Source organism: Cheilinus undulatus, linkage group 5 (assembly GCF_018320785.1).
Source record: "Cheilinus undulatus linkage group 5, ASM1832078v1, whole genome shotgun sequence".
NCBI lineage: Eukaryota > Metazoa > Chordata > Actinopteri > Labriformes > Labridae > Cheilinus > Cheilinus undulatus.
The window spans coordinates 41,673,740-41,698,264 of NC_054869.1; the positions used below are offsets into that span (position 1 = coordinate 41,673,740).

Here is a 24,525-nt window from a genome sequence, read left to right on the forward strand (position 1 = left end):
TTTTCTTCCATGGAGCAACAGGGATTTTTTTTTTTTTTACCACAGTTAATTTTGTGTGGGCCCATTCATCATTGACCCTTAATTTTTTAATCTGACAGAGGCAGGCAGCTGGTAGGCATTTGTTTTTAAGTAGAAGAAGCGTCAGATGACTCACTAAACGCCCCCGTAAATGTGAGAGAGCCCACAGCTTGAAGCAGGAAGCCTGACCGTGAATCTTCACAACTAGCTTCATGACACTTGATATTTTTAACATCAGTTTATCTTTGTTGGCACAGCTAACTCAAAGAGAGTGGGAGTATGTTGAAGTTGTTTCGTGATTAACCCCTCAGATATTGTTCAGTGACTGGCCTACAGTGTCAGGTCAGCTGAAGCAAGGCTGAATATGTGCCAGAGGTGTTGTTAAGTAGACTATTTTGTTCCAGCAGATGGCAATGACTTAGATGGAGATTTTCTTCTTTACTAATATTTGCTGCTATTTTTTTCTTTGTTCAGGCTTCCTCGTCATCATGCATCCCAGCCAGATGTTTGTGCCTGAAGTGAAGTCTTTGTATAACGGCATCCTGGCAGACAGCTCCTCCTCGATAAACCTCAAAATCCAGATCCTCAAGAACCTCCAGACGTACCTTCAGGAAGAGGACACGCGGATGCAAGAAGCAGACAGAGAATGTAAGTGAAGCTGTGATAGTTGTTTTTAGTCTGACAGCTTTTTCATCTTTTCATCTTTCATGTGGTTTTGTTGATTGATGAATTACCGTCATTGACTTTTGTCTAAGTCTGTGCCTTAAATGTATGCCATCATGTTGTGCCCTCACAGGGAAGAAACTGTCCAAACAGGAGGATCTAAAGGAGATGGGAGACATCTCATCAGGGATGAGCAGCTCCATTATGCAGCTTTATCTTAAACAGGTGTTGGAGGCGTTCTTTCACACCCAGTCCAGTGTGCGGCACTTTGCTCTCAACGTTATAGCTCTCACACTCAACCAGGGTCTTATCCATCCTGTACAGGTAAGATGTGAGAATCTAGACCTGTGAAATCAACTCACCTCCAAGTGATAGAAAACACTGTGATGATTTATATCTTCTCTGTCAGGGATTTAACAAGCATACGAGATAAAACAATGATGTTTTTGTTTATTTATCATATCTACGGTTCTTCAATAGAGCTGTGAGCTTATACCCATAATGTAACATCTTTTTTTTTTCTAATTCTGTCAGTGTGTACCCTACCTCATTGCAATGGGAACTGACCCAGAGGCGACCATGAGGAACAAAGCTGACCAGCAGCTGGTAGAGATCGACAAAAAGTACACAGGATTCATCCATGTGAGTCACTGTTTATTAACATGTTTGAAAATTATGGCACTTGAACCAACACTGGGATTACTAAAATTATGGCCATGTTTACACAACAAGGATTACAGCCAAGAACAGAACGTTTTAACAAAGGTGATGTTTTAGGTGTGAATAGTTTGAATATGGACTTTTGAAAATGGCACTTTGGCATTTATTTTGTTAAAAGTGATGTTAACATTTCCTCTTAAGATAGAGATGCAAATGCACCAGTTAATAGTCATGCAAAAGTGCTGTTTACTCGTGTTCTTAAATTTTCTGTCTTTGAATTTGTGGGTCACTTAGAGCACTGGTTCCCAACCTGGGGTTCCAGGACCCACCCCCAAGGGGGTGCCAAAGATCTTAGGGGGGGCGCTAGGCTTTGTTATGCTCTTAAGCCTTTTCCACGAAAACGATATATTTCCGTTTCATTTTGAAAAGTTTTCCGTAAACATGGGATCGTTTCAGGAAGTGTCCGCATAAGCACAGAACCACTGAAAACGCTGGATATGCCAAGCCTGTATGTGGAAGAAGATCACAGAAAACTGCCACAAACTTTCTCCCAGTTCCCCTTCTGGTTGTTCTCTGCGTTGGACTTAAGAACATCTGATGTATGCTGTTCTCGGTGGTGGTAAAGAAGCATCAGATTTGGCTGTTGAAGCCATAATACGCTTAGTGGCTTCTGCAGCACGAACAAATGCCTGTAATTTGCTATTGTTGTTTTGGTTCAACTGCACATGCGGCGTAAGTGGGCTACGCTATGTGTGATGTAATCATTGCAAGAAAGATGAGGTTGGCCATCCACACAGAGACAAAACGGTAAACGTTTACAGATTTGTTCACTCTGAGACCCGGTTTCAAAAGGTAGCGTTTACGGCCTCAAAAAATGCCGTTTCCGTGTGGATGAAACGCCGATACGACAACATTTTTTTTGCGTATACTCCTGAATTCGTCTCCATGTGGATGGGGCCTAAGGCTGCCAAAATTTGATTTGCAAATACTGACTGAAAATGTGATAAAGCAGTTAAGTACTTTATATAAAAGTCTTTTGATAAAAAAAAACATGCATAAGCCTTTTTTAGGTTTTATCAGTGAAACAATTAAATCTATGTTGATTTTTGACAGTGGTGTCACTTTATCTTCTCTCTTGGGTCCTTGGGGGGGCTCCAAGGAAAAATGGTTGGGAAACACTGACTTAGAGGAGGAACTAGGGCTGAACAATAAAAAAAAGTCGAATGCAATTTTTATGAATGTAATTGCAAATATGATCTGAATTGTCGTATTGAAGGGAACAATCATTATGTCATTCTCATTTTGATTAAGAAAAACATCTGTTTTAAAAACCCTGATACTTGAATGTTTGCATAATGTGTAGAACTTTACATCTCTGTTGCAAAGAAAGAAATAGACTCAAAGTGGTATTTTGACACATTTAAGTTTAAAGAAATATTGCACCTTCTGCCATTTAAAATTTGCAGAAGGACATATTGCATTTTAATACAAACTTTTGATTAATTGCACAGTCTTAGTAGCAACTCTACCGCAATGTCTGCACACACAGTTTTTCATACCCATTTTATCTCGCCACACCGTAGATCGAAAAGTTTGTGTGTGATCTGTTCATTAAAAAGCCAGTGCCAACTCTCGTCTTGGCATGTATACTAGAGATGGACAGATCCACTTTTATCAGTTCTGATCTGAATTTAGTACCTTTAATACAGGCCGACAGCGTCAACTGCTTCATGTTTCTGTTAATGCGGACATTACAGTTAAGAGAGGAAAAGAACATGCCTTTCACCTCATCACTGTGCTTCACATTCATTGCATGGACACAAACGGGTGAAGTTTGGGTTGTTATCTGACTGTGTCGGAGGGAAATATGATGAGTAGACTCAGACTGATCTGTTGTCTCTCACATAGCACACTGTTAAGCTAGCTGCAGCCTTGTTTATGCCTGGTGTGTGGGTGAAATGTGTTCATTGCTGAACGTCAGAATTTGGATCGATGACACTAATACTACAGCATTTTAGTTGAGTTTAGAGTTACCAAAATGTTGTTGATTGAATATAGAACCCTGCTCTTTTTGTTTGTTTGTTTGTTTGTTTTTAAGAAAAACAGTTTAATTTTCAGTGCATCATTTTCATGTAAACATGGCTTAAATGTATCCAGCAAACTTCAACATTTCAGTTCTTTATCCTTTTACAGAAGATGGAGAGAACATGTTTTCCTGTAGAAATACTGCATGTAGTAAAACAGCAGCTGTCTTAACAGTTGTATGTCTGACACTTCTCTCTAAACTGATTCTGTTTCAGATGAAAGCTGTAGCTGGGATGAAGATGTCGTACAATTTGCAACAGGCCATTGAGTTGTCCCGTAAGACCATAATCAGAGGTTTCAGACAGGACGAGACCCATTCAGCGCTCTGCTCCCACCTGTTCACTATGATCAGAGGGAACCGGCAGCACCGGAGGGCTTTCCTCATCTCGCTGCTGAACCTCTTTGATGACAGTGCTGTGAGTAAACCTGCGCTCCACTTCACACATTTTGGCACAGTTCAGCAGAGAGTGGTGTCCTCATTTATTAAATGCCAAGTGAGAATTTGCCAGCAGTGTCTTGGCAGGAAACTTTTTCATTTAGCTCTTTGGGACACAAACAATAGCACATAATTTAGCTCAGCACTATTTAGAAGAAAGCAGAAACAATGTACAGCTGTAATACGCTAATGTGTTACTATCTTTCGCTTTGACTAGCCTAGAGAATGATCTAACTCATTCCCCTCCCATGTGTTTTATTTCTGCAGAAGACGGAAGTAAACATGCTCCTGTTTGTAGCAGACAACCTAGCCTGTTTCCCGTACCAGAGCCAGGAGGAGCCTCTGTTCATCATGCACCACATAGACATCACCCTGTCGGTTTCTGGCAGCAACTTGTTGCAAACGTTCAAAGAGGTAGGACACCCTTTTTGAAAGTAGCTTGTGTGAAAATGTTTTTTTTTCTTCCTGGTGTGTGTGTGTTTTTGACTTCTCTGGTTTCCTTATGAATTTCTCTCACCAAGTTTCTGCTAAAAGAGCCGAAGCGTAAGGAGAAGAAGGTTAAAAAGGAATGGAAAAACACATCAGATGGGGAGGATGACGAGGAGAACATGAACTCCGATTCACCCCGGAGTGACGAAGAAAACAGCGACAGCAATGATGACGATGATGAGGATAAGGTACGACGGCCTAAGAAAGCCAGGAAACCTGTAGCAGACAGCTCGGACTCTGATTCTGATCTGGATGATTTGGATTTGGAGGATGCGGATAAAGTGATGAGGCTCCTCCCAGAAAATCCCATCGCTCTTTTGGACTTTGCCAACGCTGTTCAGGGCATCCTGTTACTTCTGGTGCTTAAACAGCATTTAAAGAACCAATATGGATTCTCTGACAGGTAACCTTAACTCTGTGTCTATCAAAATTCTATGATTAGTTTGACCGGTTCTTTGACTTAACTTTCAGACATGTTGTGAACTCCTCGACTTCAATAACAACATTCTTTGTTCCTACAGCAAAATCCAGAAGTACTCTCCAACAGAGTCAGCCAAGGTGTACGATAAGGCAGTGAACAGGAAAAACAATGTTCACTTTAATCCACGACAAACCATGGACTTCATCTCCAACAACATGGCGCATGCCACACTGACAGAAGATGTCAAGAGGCGGATAGTCAAACAGTACCTAGATGTAAGTAATAAAGACGTACGACATGATTCAAGGCCAGTGTTTGCACGCAGTCACAACGAACACGAGCCATGAAAAAAAACAAGCATCAAACCAGTGTGAGAAGTTTTTAGCCACCAGTATAGGCGGCACTGTTGTTTGTATGTATTTGCTAAACGCTGTTAACCAACGAAAAAGAGGAAGAAGCCAGCAAAACAAAACACACAAAGAAGAAAATTAAGCTCCCGCTGCAAAAGAAGCAAGACCTGTTGGGCTTTTCTCCCTCCCTCTTTCTCTCTACTGTTTTTAAAAAGCCTCCTTATGTGAGATCAGAGAGTGTCGGGGACATTACCCATGCTATCATATTTTATACACAGACCTGTAGAAGTAGAGAACAGTGGCTAAAAAAGTGTGTTTAAGCGCTCTGCTCAGGCTCTGTTGCATTGTCCCATCCTGTGATTACATGAGTTTCAGTGGTCCTTCACTAACATACACGAGTCAGGACTTTGTAAGAGTAACCACTTCACTTTTTTTTTTTTTGTCCCAACAACAGTGTCACAGCACACTTCATAAATCATGAAATTGCTCTGTAATGTGCATATTTTAATAAGCATATTATGTTGTATTTATTTTTATTCTTTCAAATCAGGAGATGTAAGGCTGTTAATTTCTGTTTTTTTTTAATTTTGTATATGTATTGTTTTGTTCTTTTTTTGTTTCATGTTTACTATATCACAGGATGAACCAGCTGTCACAGATAGTAGAGTAGATCTAGTAGACTAGATTGAACAAAGTGTAAGCTGAACTAGTGTTGGTTTTAAAAACATAATGATGATAGAGTTAAATCTAGAACCATAAATGTTGGGCTTTATCTTCCTTTTATCGATGAACCAAACCTGCAACAAACCACGGCCCCAAAACCAAGGTGACCTCTGTGAACTGTTACAATCCTAATAGACACTGAGGCCAGTCAATGTTTAGCAGCGTTAGCTTTCAGTGTAAACACACTCACATACCTCTTTTCCACCAAGCTAGTTCCAGGGCTGGTGGTTGTCTAGAAATGGAGCCAGCTCACAGTTGGTTCATTCCAGGAACCCTCAGAGAACTGAGCTTGCCAGGCCACGCCATTACTTCACTATAAACGTCAATGTCCATCCCTCCAGCTTTGTGCATCCTGTATCCTAGGGCCACACAGTGAGGATACAGGATGTCTCCTTCTCGAACCACTGCCACTTTGCTTTTAAATCAATGTTTGTTTTGCTTTGTCTTTGGTTTTCCGGCTAGATTGTAGCTGAGATTGCTTCTCCTGTTTATTTATTCGCTCTCAGCCACAGACATGAGCATGTATGCTCTGACTTAAAGCTGTTCTTTCCCCTAGACCTAAAAGGAGTTACTACCATACTGGATCCTGTTGTTCTGTCTCAGGAGCAGTTCCAGATTTAAGCACTGGCTCCTTACCAGCCCTGGAACAGAGGCCCCAGTGTTCCAGTTTAACTGGTGATAGTCCAGGCAGATGTTCTGGAGTTGTGGCTTTAAAGACTCTTGTTTACCTTCCAAATAATGTTACACATATAATTGCACTGCTTGCATCCTTTTTAAAAGCATTTATTAGTGCCTGTAGAGTCACAAAGTTTGTTTTGACTATTGAGATGCCTGTTCAAAACAATGAAAACATGTAAGAGGAACTTCTTGTGTTAAGTCAAATGTTTTTGTCCAGTTTTGTGATAAAACTGGTGGATTCAGGCATGTTTATAGCTATATACAGCCTGAGCAAACACAGCTCAGAAGTAGAGTGGAAGGACATGCTTGCTGTATTAAGTTATAATACAACCTTAACTTATGATAAAAATTTGTGGCAACAGTTTATACACTTTCAGTCTACCTGTCATTACTTGGTGTGGTTTTGTTGAATTTGGACAGCAGTAGTGTGGGTTTAATGTGAGATGTCCACGACAAGACATCAAGGATTTTTTTGACCTTGAAAATTTCTGAAAATGTTGGAGGTAATGCAAGTTCTCAACTAAGAAAATATAGGTTTGATAATTCAGTGCTGATATTCTTCATGTTCATATTGTTCCTTGAACAAATATCACAGATGGCCGGTTAATTACTTTGATTTTCTGGGGTTGCCTTTTTCCCCCATGCATTCATCAGTTTTTGCCTTTAGCTTTTCTTACAAATTTAATTCTTCATAGCTTTATAAATGTTGCAGTTCTCAGTCAAATTTACAAAAGTATGGTAAACTTTTTGTATTGAAGCCTTGCAACAATGTTTTTTCTTTGCTGTTACAAGGTTACTCCACTAATGTGCCAGTCATTATGCATGCTTTTATAATGCTTTTTAACTGCTGTTAGATTTAAAATCTGTTTCTCAGACTTCGTTTGTTGTGTCCCCACTCACAGTTCAAAGTTCTGATGGAACATCTGGACCCAGACGAGGAGGATGAAGAGGGAGAAGCGTCTGCCAGCGCCAACATCAGAAACAAAGCCATAAACGCCCTGCTTGGAGGCCCTGGCCCCATGTCAGGGCCTAGTCCACGCAACCAGGCAGGACCAGAGACAGACGATGACGACAGTGAGGGCGATGAAAGGACCCCAGGGGTGAGACAGATGGATTTGCAGAACAGTTTTGATAAAAGAAAGTTAAAAAATGTGTGGGGAAAGTAACTTTTCTTCCTCTGTCCTCTTTGCAGTCCTCTCGAAGGTCAAGGCGAACAGGAGACTCCTCGGACCCCGGCCGTATGAGTGAGACAGTAGATGCTATGGATGTGATCGCGCTTTGCTGCCCCAAATACAAGGACCGACCACAAATAGCACGAGTCGTGCAAAAGACGTCCAGTGGATACAGCATCCATTGGATGGCTGGCTCATACTCTGGACCTTGGGCAGAGGCTAAGAAACGAGACGGCCGAAAACTGGTGCCTTGGGTGGACACTATTAAGGAGTCAGACATCATTTACAAGAAGATTGCCTTGACCAGCAACCACAAACTGAGCAACAAAGTTGTACAGACTTTACGCTCATTGTATGCAGCGCGGGAAGGAGGGGCTAGCTAATGGCTCCTGTGTGGTGTTTTTTTTCCCTTTTCATTTATTTTTTTTGTCCCCTTGTTCCATTTCTACTTTAAAAATCCTCCTCTTCCTTGCTCCTACTCCTCCTTCTCAACCTGCCACCTCCAACGACACAGCCAAACTTCACTGGATTCCTACCCTCCTCCTCTCCTTCCTCAATTTTGTAAGAAAACACAAAAGAGCAAGAATATTTGACACTACATACTTTTACATGAGTTATTCTTGCAGAAATGAAAATGACACAAAACATAAGACTTACAGTATATTATAGAGGGACTGCTCATGTTTTGTTTGTGTACAAGTGCAGAGGATAGAATCCAGAAGGCATTAAAGGAATAATTCACCCAAATTATCCCTTAAAAAGGCTATCAGAAAAGAGACCTGGAGGGAAATGTTTTGTCAACATTGTTGTGGGAGCTCCTTCGCTGTTGTGCAGCAGATTCTAGTCGCTCATTTCTACTCCCACTGTATCATAGTTTAACACAACAAAAAACTAAAATGTTTATATCTCTGAAGACAAAAAAGCTGTAAAAAAAAGAATAAAACCTTAAGTGAATGTTGGAAATTAGTCTTTTTGATGTTCTTATTAAAGTGTTTTTGGAGTTTATTATACTACTAGCACCCTGATGGTTTTTCCTTTTAGCTTTTAGATATTTGAAGGAAAAGAAAAAGACAAAAAAAAAAAAGAATTTTTATTTTTGTTCACTTTTATTTGTCCATGCTGTACAATGGCAGAGTCCTCTGAATATAATTTATTCTATTTCGAACTACGCATGCAGTATATGTGGCCTATTGCAGGAGGATATTTTGTAAATGTAGATTTTGTTGTATTAGGTCACCCTAGTAATAAGAGGAAAGGGGATTCATACCCTTTCGGTGGAACAAATACTGCAATAAATTTTCTACTTCTCTTTGTCACTTGTCTGCTCAAAGTGTTAATCTGATCTTTTCATTCAGCAAATGGAGAAAAGTTTAAGATCAGGGTTATTTCCAAAGCACAGACAGGCCTGAAAGTAAGATGAGAGTTCATCATTTTCTCAAGGCGGGGAGCCTACAACACCATGCCAGAAATAAAACCTTTTTTCTTATCATACTTTGACAACAGTCTGAGCCTGAACTTTGCCATGAATTGTAGTTTTATTCTTTTTTAAGTACCTCAATATCCTGGCACTCCTGTCTTTTTTTAGACCAACGTCTGTGCCTAATGGAGAACCAGAAACATCAGAAAGTGCATTTATTTCACTATGATGATGCTTTTGATATATTTCTGCTATCCATGTTAATAGAAATGAAAACCAAAAATGTGTAATAGCTGCCGCCTAAGATTAGAAACGGAATGTAGTAGAAATGGTTTAATTTTTGGACTTGTCCTGCTGACTTTTTTTTAGTGGTGAAGCTCGATGGGTTAAATATTTATTGTATTTTTCCCATTCGCACATAATGCAATAAATTGGAGTTATTATTTGTACTTTATGCTTAATAATGCTCTATAAATAAGAGGTGCACGGATGCATCTATTTAACATTGTTAGTGGCCGATATCAGCCCTTGTGACAATTATTATGTGGTTGTGTGAACAGAAAACTAATGTGTCCAGTCACTTTAAAACTGGCATCTGGTATACAATAACAAGACAAAAGCAATAATAAATGACAGGGCAGAATAAGGGACCTATTGGCCAAAACCTCATCCGATTTCATGGTCAAACGTGACAGCTGGTACCAATGCAAATGTTTTCATTACATCGTTCCGTGTAAAAATCCAACTCATTTTCTAAGTTTCTGAGATAAACATCACTGTTGGCCGTAATTTTCACAATTTGTGCGTCCTTATAAATCTGTGCTACTAATAGATCCCTAGTTTTGGCCGTTCTGATTCAGTTTGTTATTCATGGATCGCTCCATCTCCAGACCTGACACGTATTGTTTGCCTAGGCACATTACGGACCCTTTTTGGACCTAGTGTTTTGCCGTACTTTGATGACGTAGACGCTACTCTGTTTTGTATTATTTTGGCGGGGTTCTCAGCTCCGTCCGTTCGGACGACTGATTCATTTTTATAAACAGTAGCTCTCAATCGATGAAATATGGAGCGGTAGGTCTTTATTTTAGACCACAACTAATCTCAAGCATTACTTTAAATCAACAGACAGCATTCTAAACGCTTATTTTGATTTTGTGACTTAAACGGTCGCCGTTGTTGTAGCCAAACAGTAGCCACCTTTAGCTAACGGTTGCTAACTAAGCATTAATTTAAACATTGTGTCTAGCTGCAGTCATTTGTAAAGGTGAATTCAGCGTCTGTTAAAGCAAAGTACTTAACAACTTATTCAGCGTGTTTAAAATTGTGTTGTGTAGGATACTGAAGTAGTTTTAGCACTGCTGGCTCACCAGCTGAGCTACATAAGACCGAGATTCTGACAGGTTAAGAGTCAACGTACCGTCGTGGCAAAATTTCTGATACGATTTGTGAGTCTGTCTTATAACGGCGAATAACGTGTACATTTATCGTGTCCAGTGGAAGGATGAGTCGGGCAACAGGCAGGCAGTCGGAGCTGCCGATGCGAGTGCAAGACACCAACAGGACGAGCATGGTGTACACAACACCGCAAAGGTTGGTGAAGGTTTACTGAGACTTATTTCAGTAGAAAGTTAATAAGTTCAGACTTTATTTGTAGCCAGTAGAGATATCAATTCCCTAATGTGCTGTGAACGGAGTCCACTCTTCTTCTGACAAATGTACAATTGGTAATATCATATGTGAACCACACCCATACAGTCATATCGTATATTGTTCTTACTTCTGAAATAGATATTTGGTTTTAATGACGTCCACTCTATTTGATAGAAAAATGTCTATATCCATCATTAACTTACCGATAGAAAAAACTTAAAAGAAATCTGAAACTCATCCTAACCCTATTTAGGGGCTTCAATTAAGTTTTGTATGGTGGCTCTTGCCTCCAAAACGCCCCTTTCTCCCAGAAAACAATCATTCTAGTTAAATAAGGAACGAAAATCACAACATGTCATGCAATTGGGAGAAGGAATTGTTAGTTTTATAGATACTGATACTAGGGCTGAATGATTTTGAAATGATCTTATTGCGATTTTTCCTCAATATTGCAACTGCATTTTTTCCTTAAGATCCTCATCTAATGCATTCCTTATCAAGCAAAAAACAAATCATTCCACATTACACCACACACAGTTTAGTAGATCAAGGCTTAACATTTTGAATGAAAATATCTAGTTGTGATTATCCTAACTCATTACAAATTCAAGATGAACTGTTGTATTTAAGGCAAATGATTTCATACCCTTCTCGTTTTTAAGACAAGCACAAAAACAAGGAAGTAGGATTTTTTGTAACCTATTCTAAGAAAATTGACACTTAATGTTTGCAAGATGTGTAGAGCATAACACTTTTGCTTGGAAAAGAAAGGAAACTCTAATTTTGCTTCATTCCATGTCAAAGAAATATTGCACCTTCTGTTTAAAAATTGAAGTTGGACATTTGTTATTTAATCTAAATTCAACCCATATTGATATTCAACAACCCTAGTCCTTATCATGCCACTGTAAATACTTAATGATAAATGTGCAGTGTGCAAAACTGAGATTATTAACATGTTACAGCCACATTTGAGATATCAACCAGTGGGATTAAAAGAAAATACTTAACTGTTATTAGGTCTCCTTTGATATACTTCAAAAATATACAAGATGCAAAAGTCCATGGAGGAGACCCTCCTTTTGTATCAATAAAGACTTGTTCTCAATTGATAAAAAATACAGTTAAACAGAAACACATATTCAAGTGATTAATCAGTTATTTAAACATAAGCCTACTTATAAATATTATGTTCCATTTATGCAAGGTTTGTTCTGCTAAATGCTATTATGTGAGCAGACAAGATACTAAAACATTTTCACAAAACATGTTCCATGTTAAGAAGTTAAACAGATCAGTATTTGACCTATTCTATAGTGCTTGGAGACAAACAAATTTCTTCTCTTGACAGGTTGCTAGCAAAAATCATCATTTTTCTTTTCTTTTTTTTTTTTTTTTTTGAAGTTACATTTGAACATATCATGATGTGATTTTATTTACATTTACCAGATGTACACAATCTCTTGCTCACACTTCACATTCTTGATTTCCAGTAAACAACCTTCATTTGGAAAACTCAGCATCCCCAAACCACAGTCTGTGAACTCCGAGAGGCGGACAAGCTTCTTTGGAGGCCGGTATGTGAATCATAGTATTTAAAACTTTTATTTGGAAGTAAACACAAGATACCTGTGACCCACTGGAAGGATAAGTGCTTGCGGAAGAAATCTGTAAACTAGTGATGCACGATAAGTATTTTTTTAATCAATAATTTCCTACTCCTGATGGCCGATAAAAAACAATATTTTTTTTCAATCGTTGATTAAACAAAATAAGTTTATTTTATGTATTTATGCACAACTGAGGGTAAGAAGGGGTAAATATGTAGTGAGCAAAGATATTTATAACTAATTCTAACCAGTATCACTTGTATTTTCAAAAAACAATGAACTATTCTGACTTTATAACTCTTATTATAGTTAACTTTTTTTGGTTGAACATTATTGTCCCAAATACAAAATACACAAAAAACCAACATAGGGTTTCCCCTTTTCTCTTGAAATGAATTAAAGTATCTTGACAAGTGGTCAAATCTGTCATTTCAATAAACTTGACAAGAATTTTTTATTTTGCTGCTTAAGTTAGAATTAAAGAGAGCTGAAGTTTTACATAAAGATTAAAAATATGCACTGACATAAGTCATATCAGAAATAGGTGAAAATGTTTAATACACTGTGGTCTGTGGCTAAACTTCTGTTCCTAACATTGATCAGACTGAATGAAACCATGTCAAACAGAGCAGGAAGGGATAAGTCTATGAAAGTAGCAGTGGATCAGGAGACTGGCAGACTGATTTTGTTATTATAATGTTGCACCTTTTGGCTCTGGCAAACTTTCTGCAGTTTCCAATGCCTGGTCAATCAGCACTCTGCCTGGTTTAGCCTTTGGCTTGGTCCTAATGCCTGCGGCTGAGGCTAGCAGTTACTGTAGCTTTGTTTTAACGTCAGTAGGATGAAGACTTTTAAGTGACTTATAAGATCTATTGAGGACTTCTTTCCACTCTTCAGGACCTTTGCAGGGCAAATTCTATACACACTGTCGTGTTATCCTCCCTTTAAATACTGAATAACTCCACTGTTGTTAGCCTCTTAGCACTGAGGCTGCCTCCTCTTCTTCTCTGATGCTTAATAGGTGACCTCATACTGCAGCACCACCTACTGTTTCGGAATGTGTAGTCTTGTGAGAAAAAACCAAACACCTTTATTTTCTGTGGATTTTATCGGTTAATATTTTATTATTGGGATAATAAAAATTGTAAAATATATGCAATCTCGGCCGATAATTTATCAGTACACATCCCTACTGTAAACCCGGAATTTTTGGCCCCCACAAGTCAACTGTGCAGTCCAACACCTCTCCAGGGTTGTCAAGTGGGGACCCCCTCTTGAAATCTGCTGTTCATTTGTTTATTAGTCTCTCAACTACTCCAGAAGGCTGAACTGTCAGCTCCACTGTCCAGAGACACTCCCATTCCATGCTAGAATATCATACTCTCCCCATGTTCACTTTGTTGGAAACAATAGCAGTTTTCGACATATAATGTGAAGTTTTTAGACTAGGTCAACCTAGTTATAGTTCGGGGCAATTAAACAAGTTTCAGTTTTTAATTGTAATTTTAGCTTCCCAAGATCATGAAAAGAAGATACCCTAGACAAAATGGTAATCAAGCCACATGGCATGTTGTGCTTTCTTTAGTAGTCTTTTTGTTTGTTTTTTCCTAATCTTATTTTCTGACTTTTTTTTTTTAACTTAATGTCATTTATTGCTTGTCTATTAAAGTTTTCTGAATGTTTAAGTTTTAAGAGTGTTGAAGTTCAGTAAATGTATGTGAATCATAAGCTGCCAGATAAATTAGTTATTGTGACCAACAGCTGTTATCTTAATATAACTCAAAAATATTGGGTATATAATAGGGATTATGATTTTTGCCATAATCTAGCTATCCTACCTAGAAATAACATTTAAAAGATTAACACAATACATGTTGAAACAGCACTGAAATGAAGTAGAAAGAAACAAGTTTTTTGTTTTTCATAAAGGTGATTTACAGAAGGTAGTTCTTTTGATGACCCCAGCTCTCGCCCAAATGACAGCTGGGATAGGCTCCAGCCCCCCTGCGACCCCCAACGGGATAACCGGTATAGAAAACGGATGGATGGATAGTGAAATGAAATCAAATTGCTGTTCTCCCTTGTTGGTTAACATATTTTTGTGTAATTTTTGATGTTTTGACAGCAGGACCAGTGGAGCCAGCATGCCTCGCAACAGCATCATGTCAGGGTTTGGAGGAACTGAGAAGATCAAAGATGCCAGACCTTTGCATGATAAATCCTATGTCCAGCAGTGTATCAGACAGCTGCATGAGGTACAAAAACTTGCCTCAGATATGATCAATGCTGCATGATGTTGAACTTTAAATGAGGGTGTTGGTGGGCATGACTGGGATTCTATTCTTACTCATATATCCTGCCTCTCTTTTGCCTTCCTAGTTCTTGACAGAGCAGGGTTACCCAGGCACCCTGGCAGCCAAGACCCTCCAGTCTCCATCCACCAAGGAGTTTGTGAAGATGTTTGAGTTCATATACCGCCAGCTGGACCAAACCTTTGAAATGCCAAACTCAAAAGTAGAGGAAGAGGTTCCTGCCATCCTTAAAGCCCTTAGGTATCTTATAGCAGCATTTGTACTGAATGTTTTAGTGTTGAATACCATTTATCACAGCTAAAGACTTAAGTGCCTATTTTAAACCTTGATAAACTATAGTTATAGAAGGAAATTCCCAAAGACCCCCTCACATATCAAAATCATTGTTTAGGAAATTTGTATTGTAACATTTGTTCTCAGACTTGTTGATTGTTGGAGACATTGCTGACCATTTGCTTCTCCATTCTTTTTTGTTGCGAGTGAAGGTATCCTTTTGTTCTGTCCAAGTGTTCGATGTATTCTGTCGGAGCTCCACACACTTGGCCTCAAGCCCTTGGTGCTCTCATGTGGCTAATTGATACTGTGAAGGTGAGAGAGAATTCTTTGTTATAAGAATTACAGTTATTTTCTTCAACTAGATCAGTTTTCATAGGATGCAGAAAGGTTAAAAGGTAAGAATTTAAGATCGTGTAATTTAAAACCAGTTTTACTCTGTCAGATTAACTGGAGTTTGAGTCGTCAGGAGCTACTGTTCAGTGACTTTGGTGAAGACTGTGACAATATAGAAGAAGGAGCTGACTATAACAAGGTATTTTTGAACACTTTTAAAAGATATTTTGTTATTCTGAAGTTGGGTTGTATAAGGTACTTTGTAATAGTAATGGCAAACCCTACACAAAACAATAAAGATTTCAATTTTTAGTCTTATTCACTCTGTTCAAATGTTAATATTGGTGGGTTGTTTGTTCTGTAGCTTTGTTCTCTTGTTTCACTCTCATTGCTATGTTCTCTTGCAGCTCTTCCTGGACTACACAGCTGAGACCTACTCAAAGTTCATGCAGGGCGATGACATCTTCCATGAAGAGGACCAGGCTTTCCTCAATAAACTAAGTAATCACACACACTATATGTCTCACTGAAGAGACTGCAGCTGACAGAGCGAACATTTAAAGGCCAAACCTTGACTGTAGCTGTAGCTAACATTGAGGTTAATAGCTAATCTGTAGCTTGTAATCACAGACTGGCATTAGAATTACAAATTGGCGTCCCACACACACATACACATTATGCTGGGCATACACTGCAATTTCAAGCCGACCATACAACAGGCGTGGCAGAATGTCAGCTCATACTATGCGTCTGAATAACTTACAATGCACGACCATCGCACATGGTTTATGTGCTCACACTATACGGTCCCATGGCTGTGCCCGACCTGAGTGTTCACACTGTACGAGTGAAGTCAGGACAGACTGTGACAGAAATCTGCAGTTTCCTTTTAATAAGTCACACTCTGAGGGTGACGTGTTTTCAGTCATATTCTCTCTCTCTATCCCACACACACAAACAGCATCACCTCTGTGTCAGCTTCAGGTCTGCGGGTAGGAATATTTCCTGCTCCTTTATTTCCTTTAGCATAGTATGGCTGTAGGTGCATCAGAAAGTCATTGTGGCTGTTGTCATGGTAATTTAGAATGTTGTCTGGCAGTTTACAAAGGAAAAAAAATCCCCCAAAAGTTGTTTATTCTGCTCGCGTTTCTGCTCTCACTGTGGGAGTGTCTGGAGACGTACAACCAAAATATCAAACGTGCCAGAAATTCATCCAACCAGTCAGGAGCAGCTCATCGGGCCATAGCCAGGCCGTAGGTTGGCCATCGTATCCCCTGTACACAGCACGACAAACGATGCCCTATCCGACTGAAAGTTGGTCTGACTTCAAAGTGAGTTGTGCGTCTCTAAACTGTGGCTGAACCAGATGAAATTCACACAGTGTAAGCCCGGCCTTAGTCGGAGTTAATCAAAGACACACAAGACAACAAAATTGAGGTGTAAAAGTAGAACAGAGATAAAACAAAGAAGTCAAAAGTTGAGTCAGGAATTGAGATATTCATCCTATAGCTTTGTAAATCTCTGTTTGTTCGAACACATTTCTGTTTTGGTTAAAGCTGGTTAGCTCCTTCATGCAGAACAGCAGACCATACATCTTAAATCTACCATTGTAGATTATTGTTTAATGGTTATATTTGGGTATTGTAAATTAGCTGGTTGTGGAGCAGCAGTTGAAGTTGGTCAGTGACATGAGCGGCATATAGAAACAACAATACAGACAGGTCCAGCTGGTGATGAAAACTGGGAACTTTCCACAGGCCAGGCTGTGTAATTTCAGTTCAGTCTGAACAGACTACGAAGGCTGGGTTCTTTGCGGGATGTAGCCTTTGAATTGAGACTCTCTCACAGTCTTTCCATAAAATAAGTAGGGACTAGTATTAGAAAGCAGTACGAACATGGTACCGGTACCAACACATCCGATACCTACTGGACCATAACATATGTTGATACTTCATTTGATACACTGCCACTTAATGAAAGCAAGAAATATGAAATGGAATTTGTGTGTTGGATTAAGTTACACTTATTTCCTTTTATATCACAAGTTTGCCTGGCACCTTATGAAGACATTTCTGCAAATCATTCATGGGACACAGACAGCTTTTATTCTCCCACTTACCTTCAACACACATTTTTTCCCTCAAAGTATCAATTTAGGCACTGTTCAGGCACTGGCACTGTAGAAAAAGTATTGATTTGGCAATGGTATTATACCAGACAATACCCAATCCTAAAAATAAGTGTTGACTATTTTTACAATGTGCTGGTTTCTATGCCAAAAATTGGGCCCTGTCTGGCAAGTTGGCAAAATGGCTAAGAAGTTTGTTTGTGTTGACAGAGAAACTTTACAACGTGGATGAGGCCCTGCTGATGTCCATGGAGGAGAAACACAGAATACTGAGTGAGGAGGTTGAAAAACTGGAGAAAGAGAGTCAGACGGTAAGAAGACTTAATGATTTTGACACACCCCTATGTAATCTAAAAAAAATCATTGATGCAATGAAGGAAATTGTTAAGGATTTACTGTAAGTGGGAATAGTAAATATCTAAACATCATCAAAAAGATCTATGACTAAATAAAACGGGGATAATTATGGCAGCTTAATGTTCCTTTTTTTAAAGCTGTGGCCTGAATATTTTTGCAATTGGTATCTTGTAGCGAACTCCTTTGAGCTGATTTGACTTCTTAACTTTTTTTTAATTTTTTTTTTTATGCTACCCTTGTACATGGCAGCGACCTAACCACTCGGCTGTCTGAGCCCCTCTTAAACATTTTAAATGTGATCAGACCAGTAACTGTCTCCTCTTGAACAGGATCGACTGATGACAAAGAGGATGGAAAGGGTGAAGCTGCAGGCAGATCTGAAGAAACTCCAGAGTTATCTAAGCAGCCTGGAGTCATTTCAAGCCAACTTGGAGAACAAAGCTTCAGAACTGAAAGATGAACTGGAGACCACTGGTAAATACAAGCATTTAAGTGGTTGATAACCATTTTAAAACCTGTTAAATATCCATGGTTAACTGGCTACAGACTAGACTAGATTTTAGGACAGATTTTATTCCAAAGTTATGTCTAACCAATCAAGTTTCTGTGAAATCTCATGTCTGGAGAATCTTCAATGTAAAACTGACACCAGTGACAGCAGGTGTGTGGTCTTACAGTCTGACTAAATGTAATAGTGTGTGTTTGGTGGATTATATATGTTGGATATGGGTTGAAACCAAAAGTTTGTGCTTGCTTACTTTTTCAAATCAGTAAAAATGTGAAAATTGTCCATTATATAGCTAGCTTTGGTTGAATTATGAGTTCACTGGATTCCTTTTTTGTCAGATTTCTCAGTTTCAGCCCCTTTTTCTTCTTCCTTATAGTGTGTATTCTGACTAATATACATATTTTACCTACCAACATAGTTTTTTTAGGCAAGCTGAGCAATGTTTGGTGTTTGTACATACAGTATTTACTTCATTTTTTAAAACAAACTCTTTTGTGGTCTTAAAATCCAGTGTCTGTGTCTTCCCAAGCTTTCATCTATTTCCCCTTTCAGAACTAAGAATTACATATTATTCTATATACATCTTTTTTTTTTTCTCGGTCCCTGCAGGCAGTCACCTGGAGTCTCTGAAACATGAGCGAGATGAACTGCAGCACCTCCTCGCAAACCAGAAGTTTACGCCAGCGGATGTTGAGAGGATCAACAGAGAGAAGAGGGAACTCCAACAAACCATCACCAGTCTCAGCAAGTCCCTGGAAGATGCTGAGCAGCACAAGTGGAATGAGGAGATTGCTCTGGCAAAAGTGAATGAGAAGGTACGTGAGATGATCCAAACAAAGTGGAGCTGAAAGGGTGTTATCTGGTTATGATGGTTTTTATGAATATAATGGTCTGTTACCAACTTGTAATTCTGGTGCTTAGTTGGCAAGGTGACTATGCTGGATCGCATGAATTCAGTTAAATCAAATTCATGTGCATATCCCTAAGATGGTTAATGATTGCAGTTTTCATCCAGTTTTCAATCCTTGGACTGTGTTTCTGACTTTCCTTCTTGCCCCTCCTGCCTCTGTATTGTCTTGCTATTTCTCTTGATCCCAGGCGGAGCTGAAGCTTGGAGAGTACCACAAGTTGGCCCGTAAACTGAAGCTGATTCCGCAGTCTGCAGAGAACGCCTGTGGACAGGATTTTGAGATCAGACCGTTTGAATGTGGACCCGGCAGCATGGTTCAGCATAAAACACAGATACAGGTACTTTCATCTGATTATCCGAAACATGTGAAAAGGTAAATCAGCAAAATTAAATCAGCGTATTATGTTGTATCTTGTTTATTCAACTTTTAAGATCATATTTACATGATTACTAAAATTGTTATTAAGTATTTTGGTAGCTTGTGTAGTCCCCTTCTGATGAATGCTTTGTGTTGTAGATGCTCCTTGTAAAGCGTATCAGTGATGTGGAGGAGGAAAACAGTCGATTAACCAACATGAAACTCAGTCTGGAGGAGTCTAGTGAACAGGTAAAAAATATTTTTGTAGTTATTTATTTATTTATTTATTTTCAGAATGGATCCCTGCTAGAGAACAACAATTGAGTCTCAGTCTTGCTGTTTGAATTGAGAAAAAAAAGGGTATTAAAATGATTTTGCGTATGTAATGTGTGTTTTTTTTCTTTAGATGGATTCCAACATCATGGACAAGTCCAATGACCTGAAACAGATCAGAGAGCAGATTCGTAAGCTGGACGAGAGGTTGGATTCTGAAATGCAGGTAACATTCATGTAGTTCAGTCTGCTTTATGTTCATCGAAATCCAATACTTCAAAAAATACACCAGTGTGCATCCAGAAAATGTAACACTGCTGAATTTAGACAAGGTTGCATTTGTTTCAGCTTTTTCCTCCACTGTTTTTTTCTTCTAAGCTTAAATGAAAACGATAATTCAATATCTGATTATAAAGAAACTACAGGTACATCAATGATATGGTAATTTTTTGTTCCCTGTGTGTTTATTTGTGTGTAGGAGCTTGCCAGAGAGGAACAGGACTGGGCCCAAGAGATGGAGTCGGTGGAGAACCATCGTAAGCTTCTAGAGAAGAAGGTTACTTATGGATATGAAGAGGCTGTGCAGCAACTGAAGACCGCACAACAACAGTGAGAAACCATTACATATTTATCACCCATATTTGTGTCTACATTACTTCTGTTTGAGTTTATGGCCACTAAAAAACAGATATATTAACTTTAGATTATTAGCTGGTAAAATTAGATGTTTCAGTTTGACAGCTTTGACTCATGGACTTAATGCATAAGCTGTAATGTTACTTGCTTAAGCCATTCTGGATTATGATTTCTTTCTTTTTGTGAAACACCTGTGGTTTGTCTCCTTCAGGTACCACCTGGTTCTGCAGGAGACAAATGAGGAGAGAAGAACAGTTGCCAACAACCTTACATCTGTATGTGACACCGCAGCAAACCACCTTTCAATCACAGAGGCAAGTGTCTTAAACGTCTTTCCTTTTAGGATAAAGCTTGAAGAGAGAGGGAAAAGAGGAAAAATTAATAAAGATACCCTTCCATATATAAATGAAAGACTAAAAGAGATGCATCACATCAGGTTAACTGTAGTTTTCCACTGTGCAGACCTCATATCTCAAGTCATTCACGATCATTGAATGTGCTTTTGGTCATCACTGACTTGTAGCTTGAGGCTTTCCTTGTACAACAGGTGGAGACGAAAAACATGATAATAGGAAAACAGAAATAACAACAACCTTCTTTTATAGCACTGTTTATTCTAGACGACTGTTTAACAGACGACTAAGAGATACATGAACATCTAAGTAAAATAAGACATGGAAATGTGTTCAGAGGGAACAGGACATCAGCAGGTGAAGACAGAAAATGAGTAAGAGCAGCAGAGTGAATGAAGGAAGGAAAGATGAAAAGGAAGCGGAAAAGAGGGTACTGTTTGGGTGAGAAAAGGGAAATATCAATGTCAGTGATTTAACACATGAATGTCCCATTGTTTGTCTCCTTCAGAAATGTCTGGAGGAGCTGCACAGCAGAGTGCAGCGTGCCTGCTCCAAAGCTGTCGAGGAAGATGAGGCTGCAATACAGAAGTTGCGGGAAACCCTGAAAACCTTCACGCTGAAGGCGAACACCTTATAAGGTAAAATAGAAGGATTCAAGTCAGCAGGATAAAGGTGATTTTAGAAACTGTGAAAGTTTGGCATATCTAAAAAGAAACTATTTACATTATTCACTTGTTTGCTTTTTTTCTTTGTTCAGTTCTGAAAAGTTTTGAAAATGAGGTAGAAACATTTTAAAAGTCTTTTAGTCACATCAATAAAAATGTGATTAATGCTGCTGAGTGTGGAGGTGAATTCTAGCTTAACAAAAGAGGGGTTTAAAGTCTGGGGAAATGAACCTCTTAGAAGAACATAAAACAGTATATAATACTTTTCATGAATAGTTTTCATCTGCTTTTTGAATTTAATACAATGTGTTTTACAGTACCTTTTAAAAACAGATGTTTGTAAAGTGCTTTGTCAGACACATCACAGGCAGGAGCTCAGGAAAGTAACATAAAACATCAACAGTCTGGCCAAAGAGAGTAGCCTAGAACAGTGCTTCTCAACTGGACTAGCCTCAGGCCCCACCACCACCTCCTGAATAAGAACTAAAATGTATAAAAATTCAGCCACTCAGATTTATTATGAAAGTGGTGTTAGATGGAATCAAACATAGAGCTGAACAAAGAAAGGATAAGACAAACATTACTCCAGTTCCCATTATTATGAGTAATATTGGTTATCTAAAAATATTTAGAAATGAACACATTATCATGAAAAAAAACTGCTTTCCCAAGAGAGAAAGATCAATAGGTCAAGATCTCAAGAAAACTACTAAGATATATTCAACTTCAGTTATATAAGCTTGTATATAAACTTTGTTTTATGTATAACCCTGGTTCTAAAGAAAATTGGAGTATTGTATAAAAATGTAAATGAAAAAACAATGCAACAATTTGCAAATCTCATAAACCCATATTTTATTCACATTAGAACATTAACAACATATCAGGTGTTGAAACTGAGACATTTTACCATTTCATTAAATTAGTAGCTCATTTTTAATTTAATTTGATAGAAGCAACAAAAATCAAAAGAGCTGGCACAGGGCCATGTGTACCATTGTGTATCATCCTATCTACTTTTAACAGTCTGAAAATGTGTGGGAAATGAGGAGACCAGTTGCTGGATTTTTAGGAGAGGAACGTTGTCCCATTCTTGTCTGATGTGGGATTCTAGCTGCTCAACATTCCTTGGTCTGCTTTGCTGGAATTAATGATGAACCAAATATCTACTGGTGAAAGTTCTGGACTGCAAGAAAACAAATTCACCACCATGACTCTTCTGCTGTGAAGCCATGCTGTAGTGATGGATGCGGTATGTGGTTTAGCATTGTCCTGCTGAAATATGTAAGGCCTTCCTGGAAAGAGATGTCTGGATGGGAGCATATGTTGATCTAAAACCTCTGTTTACTTTTCAGTATTGATAGCGCCTTTCCAGATGTGTAAGCTGACCATGCCATGGACATTAATGTAACCCCAAACCATTAGAGATGCAGGGTGTTGGACTGTGTGCTGAAAACAAGCTTGATGGTCCCTCACTTAGTCTGTGTCCTTGGTTTACAAAAAGAATTTAAAATTTTGGCTTATCTGACCACAGAACAGTTTTTCCTTCAGCCTCAGTTCATTTTAAATGAGCTTTGGCACAGAGGAGATGGCAGCATTGCTGGATTGTGCTCACATTTAGCTTTTTCTTTGCTTTAACTTGCATTTCTGGATGGTAAGGTGAACTGTGTTGACAGTGATTTCTGAAAGTGTTTTTGGGTCCATGCCGTGATTTCCAGTACAGAATCAAGCCTGTTTTTAATGCAGTGCCACCTGAGGGCCTGAAGATCACAAGCATCCAATATTGACCTTTGGCGCTGTCCCTTGCACTAAGATATTCCTCTAGATTCTCTGAATCTATTTATCATACTATGTACTGAAGATGGTGGGATATTCAGTCTTTTTTTTTCTGAAATTGTGCCACAATTTTTAGGCGCAATTTTTGCCAATTGGTAAACCTATGCGTGTCTTCACTCCTGAGAGACTCTACCTTCCTTAAATGCTCTTTTTATACCCAGTCATGTCACTGACCTGTTGACAGTTAACCTAATTACTTGCAAAATGCTCCTCCAGCTGGTTTTCATTAAGACCACTTACTTTTCCAGCCTTTTGTTACCCTGTCGCTTTTTTGGGATGTGCTGCTGACATCAAATTCGAAATTAGTTAATATTTTTCATGAAATGATAAAATGTCTCAGTGCCAATGTCTGATATGCTGTTTATGTTCTGTTGTGAAAAAAAAATGTGTTTATATGATTTGCAAGTCATTCCATTGTTTTCTTTAAATTCCGATTTTACACAGCGCTCCAACTTTTTTTGAATTTGACATGTAATTTGAAGCCCACACTTCTAACTAGTCTGATATTTTTCCTCTTCTGCATGTCCTGTTTTTAAACACAGCAGTGTAACCCAGACATCCTGGCCATCTAGACCCTCCTGTCTCCACCCACCAAGGAGTTTGTGAAGATGTTTGTTCATTTACTTCATTTGTGTTTAACAGTTTTGGAAATTTATTACATCTTTATCATTTTAGATTAACAAAAGAAATTGTCACAGTGAGTTTTTCTTTGTGTTTAAGTTATTTTGATTTTAATCTAGTGTTTTTGTCTCACAGTTGTATTGTAAAGACAAATTGGTTCTGTATGGATGGAAGTTTTGACATCTTTTATGCATGATTTTCAAGTTTTTCTGTCATGTGTCATTCTGTATCAAAAATTTCACCTTTTAATAAAAAGCATTCCTAAGCAAAATCTATGCCATGTCATAACACTGTCATTTCTTAAACTCCACTACTGTGTGTGGAGCTCTTTTTTAAAACATTTATTAAAGAAGATGTCTCTAGTAGTGGATAAGTCCATTTTAAATAAATTATTTAGTTGATTATAAATACTTTTTACATTTTAGTGTGAAAATGTGCCTTTTAAATTTGTTTTTCTTCTACAAAGCACTGAAAAATACTTAAAAAATGTGTTGTGTCCTCATCAATAACTGCTTAAATATTCAACATGTAGTTTAAACTCAAACTCGTTTCAATGTGGCATTGTACCTCAGGGGGAGTGGTGT

The 24,525-nt window shown here is 38.5% G+C and overlaps 2 protein-coding genes across 6 annotated transcripts in view; both read left to right on the plus strand.

Annotated features, from left to right (window-relative positions):
• The window catches only part of nipbla (NIPBL cohesin loading factor a), a 51,504-nt gene extending 42,493 nt beyond the window's left edge, over positions 1-9,011 (plus strand). For all 3 annotated transcript variants that reach the window (XM_041787130.1, XM_041787129.1, XM_041787131.1), the window contains exons 41-49: positions 493-666; positions 815-1,005; positions 1,216-1,323; positions 3,642-3,842; positions 4,130-4,276; positions 4,384-4,754; positions 4,873-5,047; positions 7,426-7,623; positions 7,716-9,011. In XM_041787130.1, the coding sequence (XP_041643064.1) occupies positions 493-666; positions 815-1,005; positions 1,216-1,323; positions 3,642-3,842; positions 4,130-4,276; positions 4,384-4,754; positions 4,873-5,047; positions 7,426-7,623; positions 7,716-8,078 (1,928 nt within the window). In that variant the 3' untranslated portion in view covers positions 8,079-9,011. The remainder of the gene's footprint in view (positions 1-492; positions 667-814; positions 1,006-1,215; positions 1,324-3,641; positions 3,843-4,129; positions 4,277-4,383; positions 4,755-4,872; positions 5,048-7,425; positions 7,624-7,715) is intronic.
• A 1,065-nt stretch (positions 9,012-10,076) lies between these two features.
• On the plus strand, positions 10,077-24,201 carry ndc80 (NDC80 kinetochore complex component). Of its 3 annotated transcripts, none has more exons than XM_041787804.1 (18): positions 10,077-10,186; positions 10,610-10,705; positions 12,259-12,342; positions 14,501-14,630; positions 14,755-14,927; positions 15,173-15,275; positions 15,406-15,495; positions 15,704-15,797; positions 17,635-17,735; positions 18,111-18,255; positions 18,899-19,104; positions 19,388-19,537; positions 19,717-19,806; positions 19,964-20,056; positions 20,309-20,439; positions 20,678-20,780; positions 21,328-21,457; positions 23,863-24,201. In XM_041787804.1, the coding sequence occupies exons 1-17, from the start codon at positions 10,179-10,181 to the stop codon at positions 21,454-21,456; spliced, it is 1,926 nt and encodes a 641-aa protein (XP_041643738.1). In that variant the 5' UTR covers positions 10,077-10,178; the 3' UTR covers position 21,457; positions 23,863-24,201. The 3 variants fall into 3 exon arrangements, with proteins under 3 accessions (XP_041643738.1, XP_041643740.1, XP_041643741.1); XM_041787806.1 differs by having other exon boundaries at positions 23,866-24,201; XM_041787807.1 differs by having other exon boundaries at positions 14,504-14,630.
• Positions 24,202-24,525: the final 324 nt, after the last annotated feature.

Coding starts and splice junctions, on each gene's coding strand:
- ndc80 (XM_041787804.1), top strand. Junction 14,928..15,172: donor GCCATCCTTAAAGCCCTTAG/GTATCTTATAGC, acceptor TTGCGAGTGAAG/GTATCCTTTTGTTCTGTCCA. Junction 19,538..19,716: donor AGCATAAAACACAGATACAG/GTACTTTCATCT, acceptor TTTGTGTTGTAG/ATGCTCCTTGTAAAGCGTAT.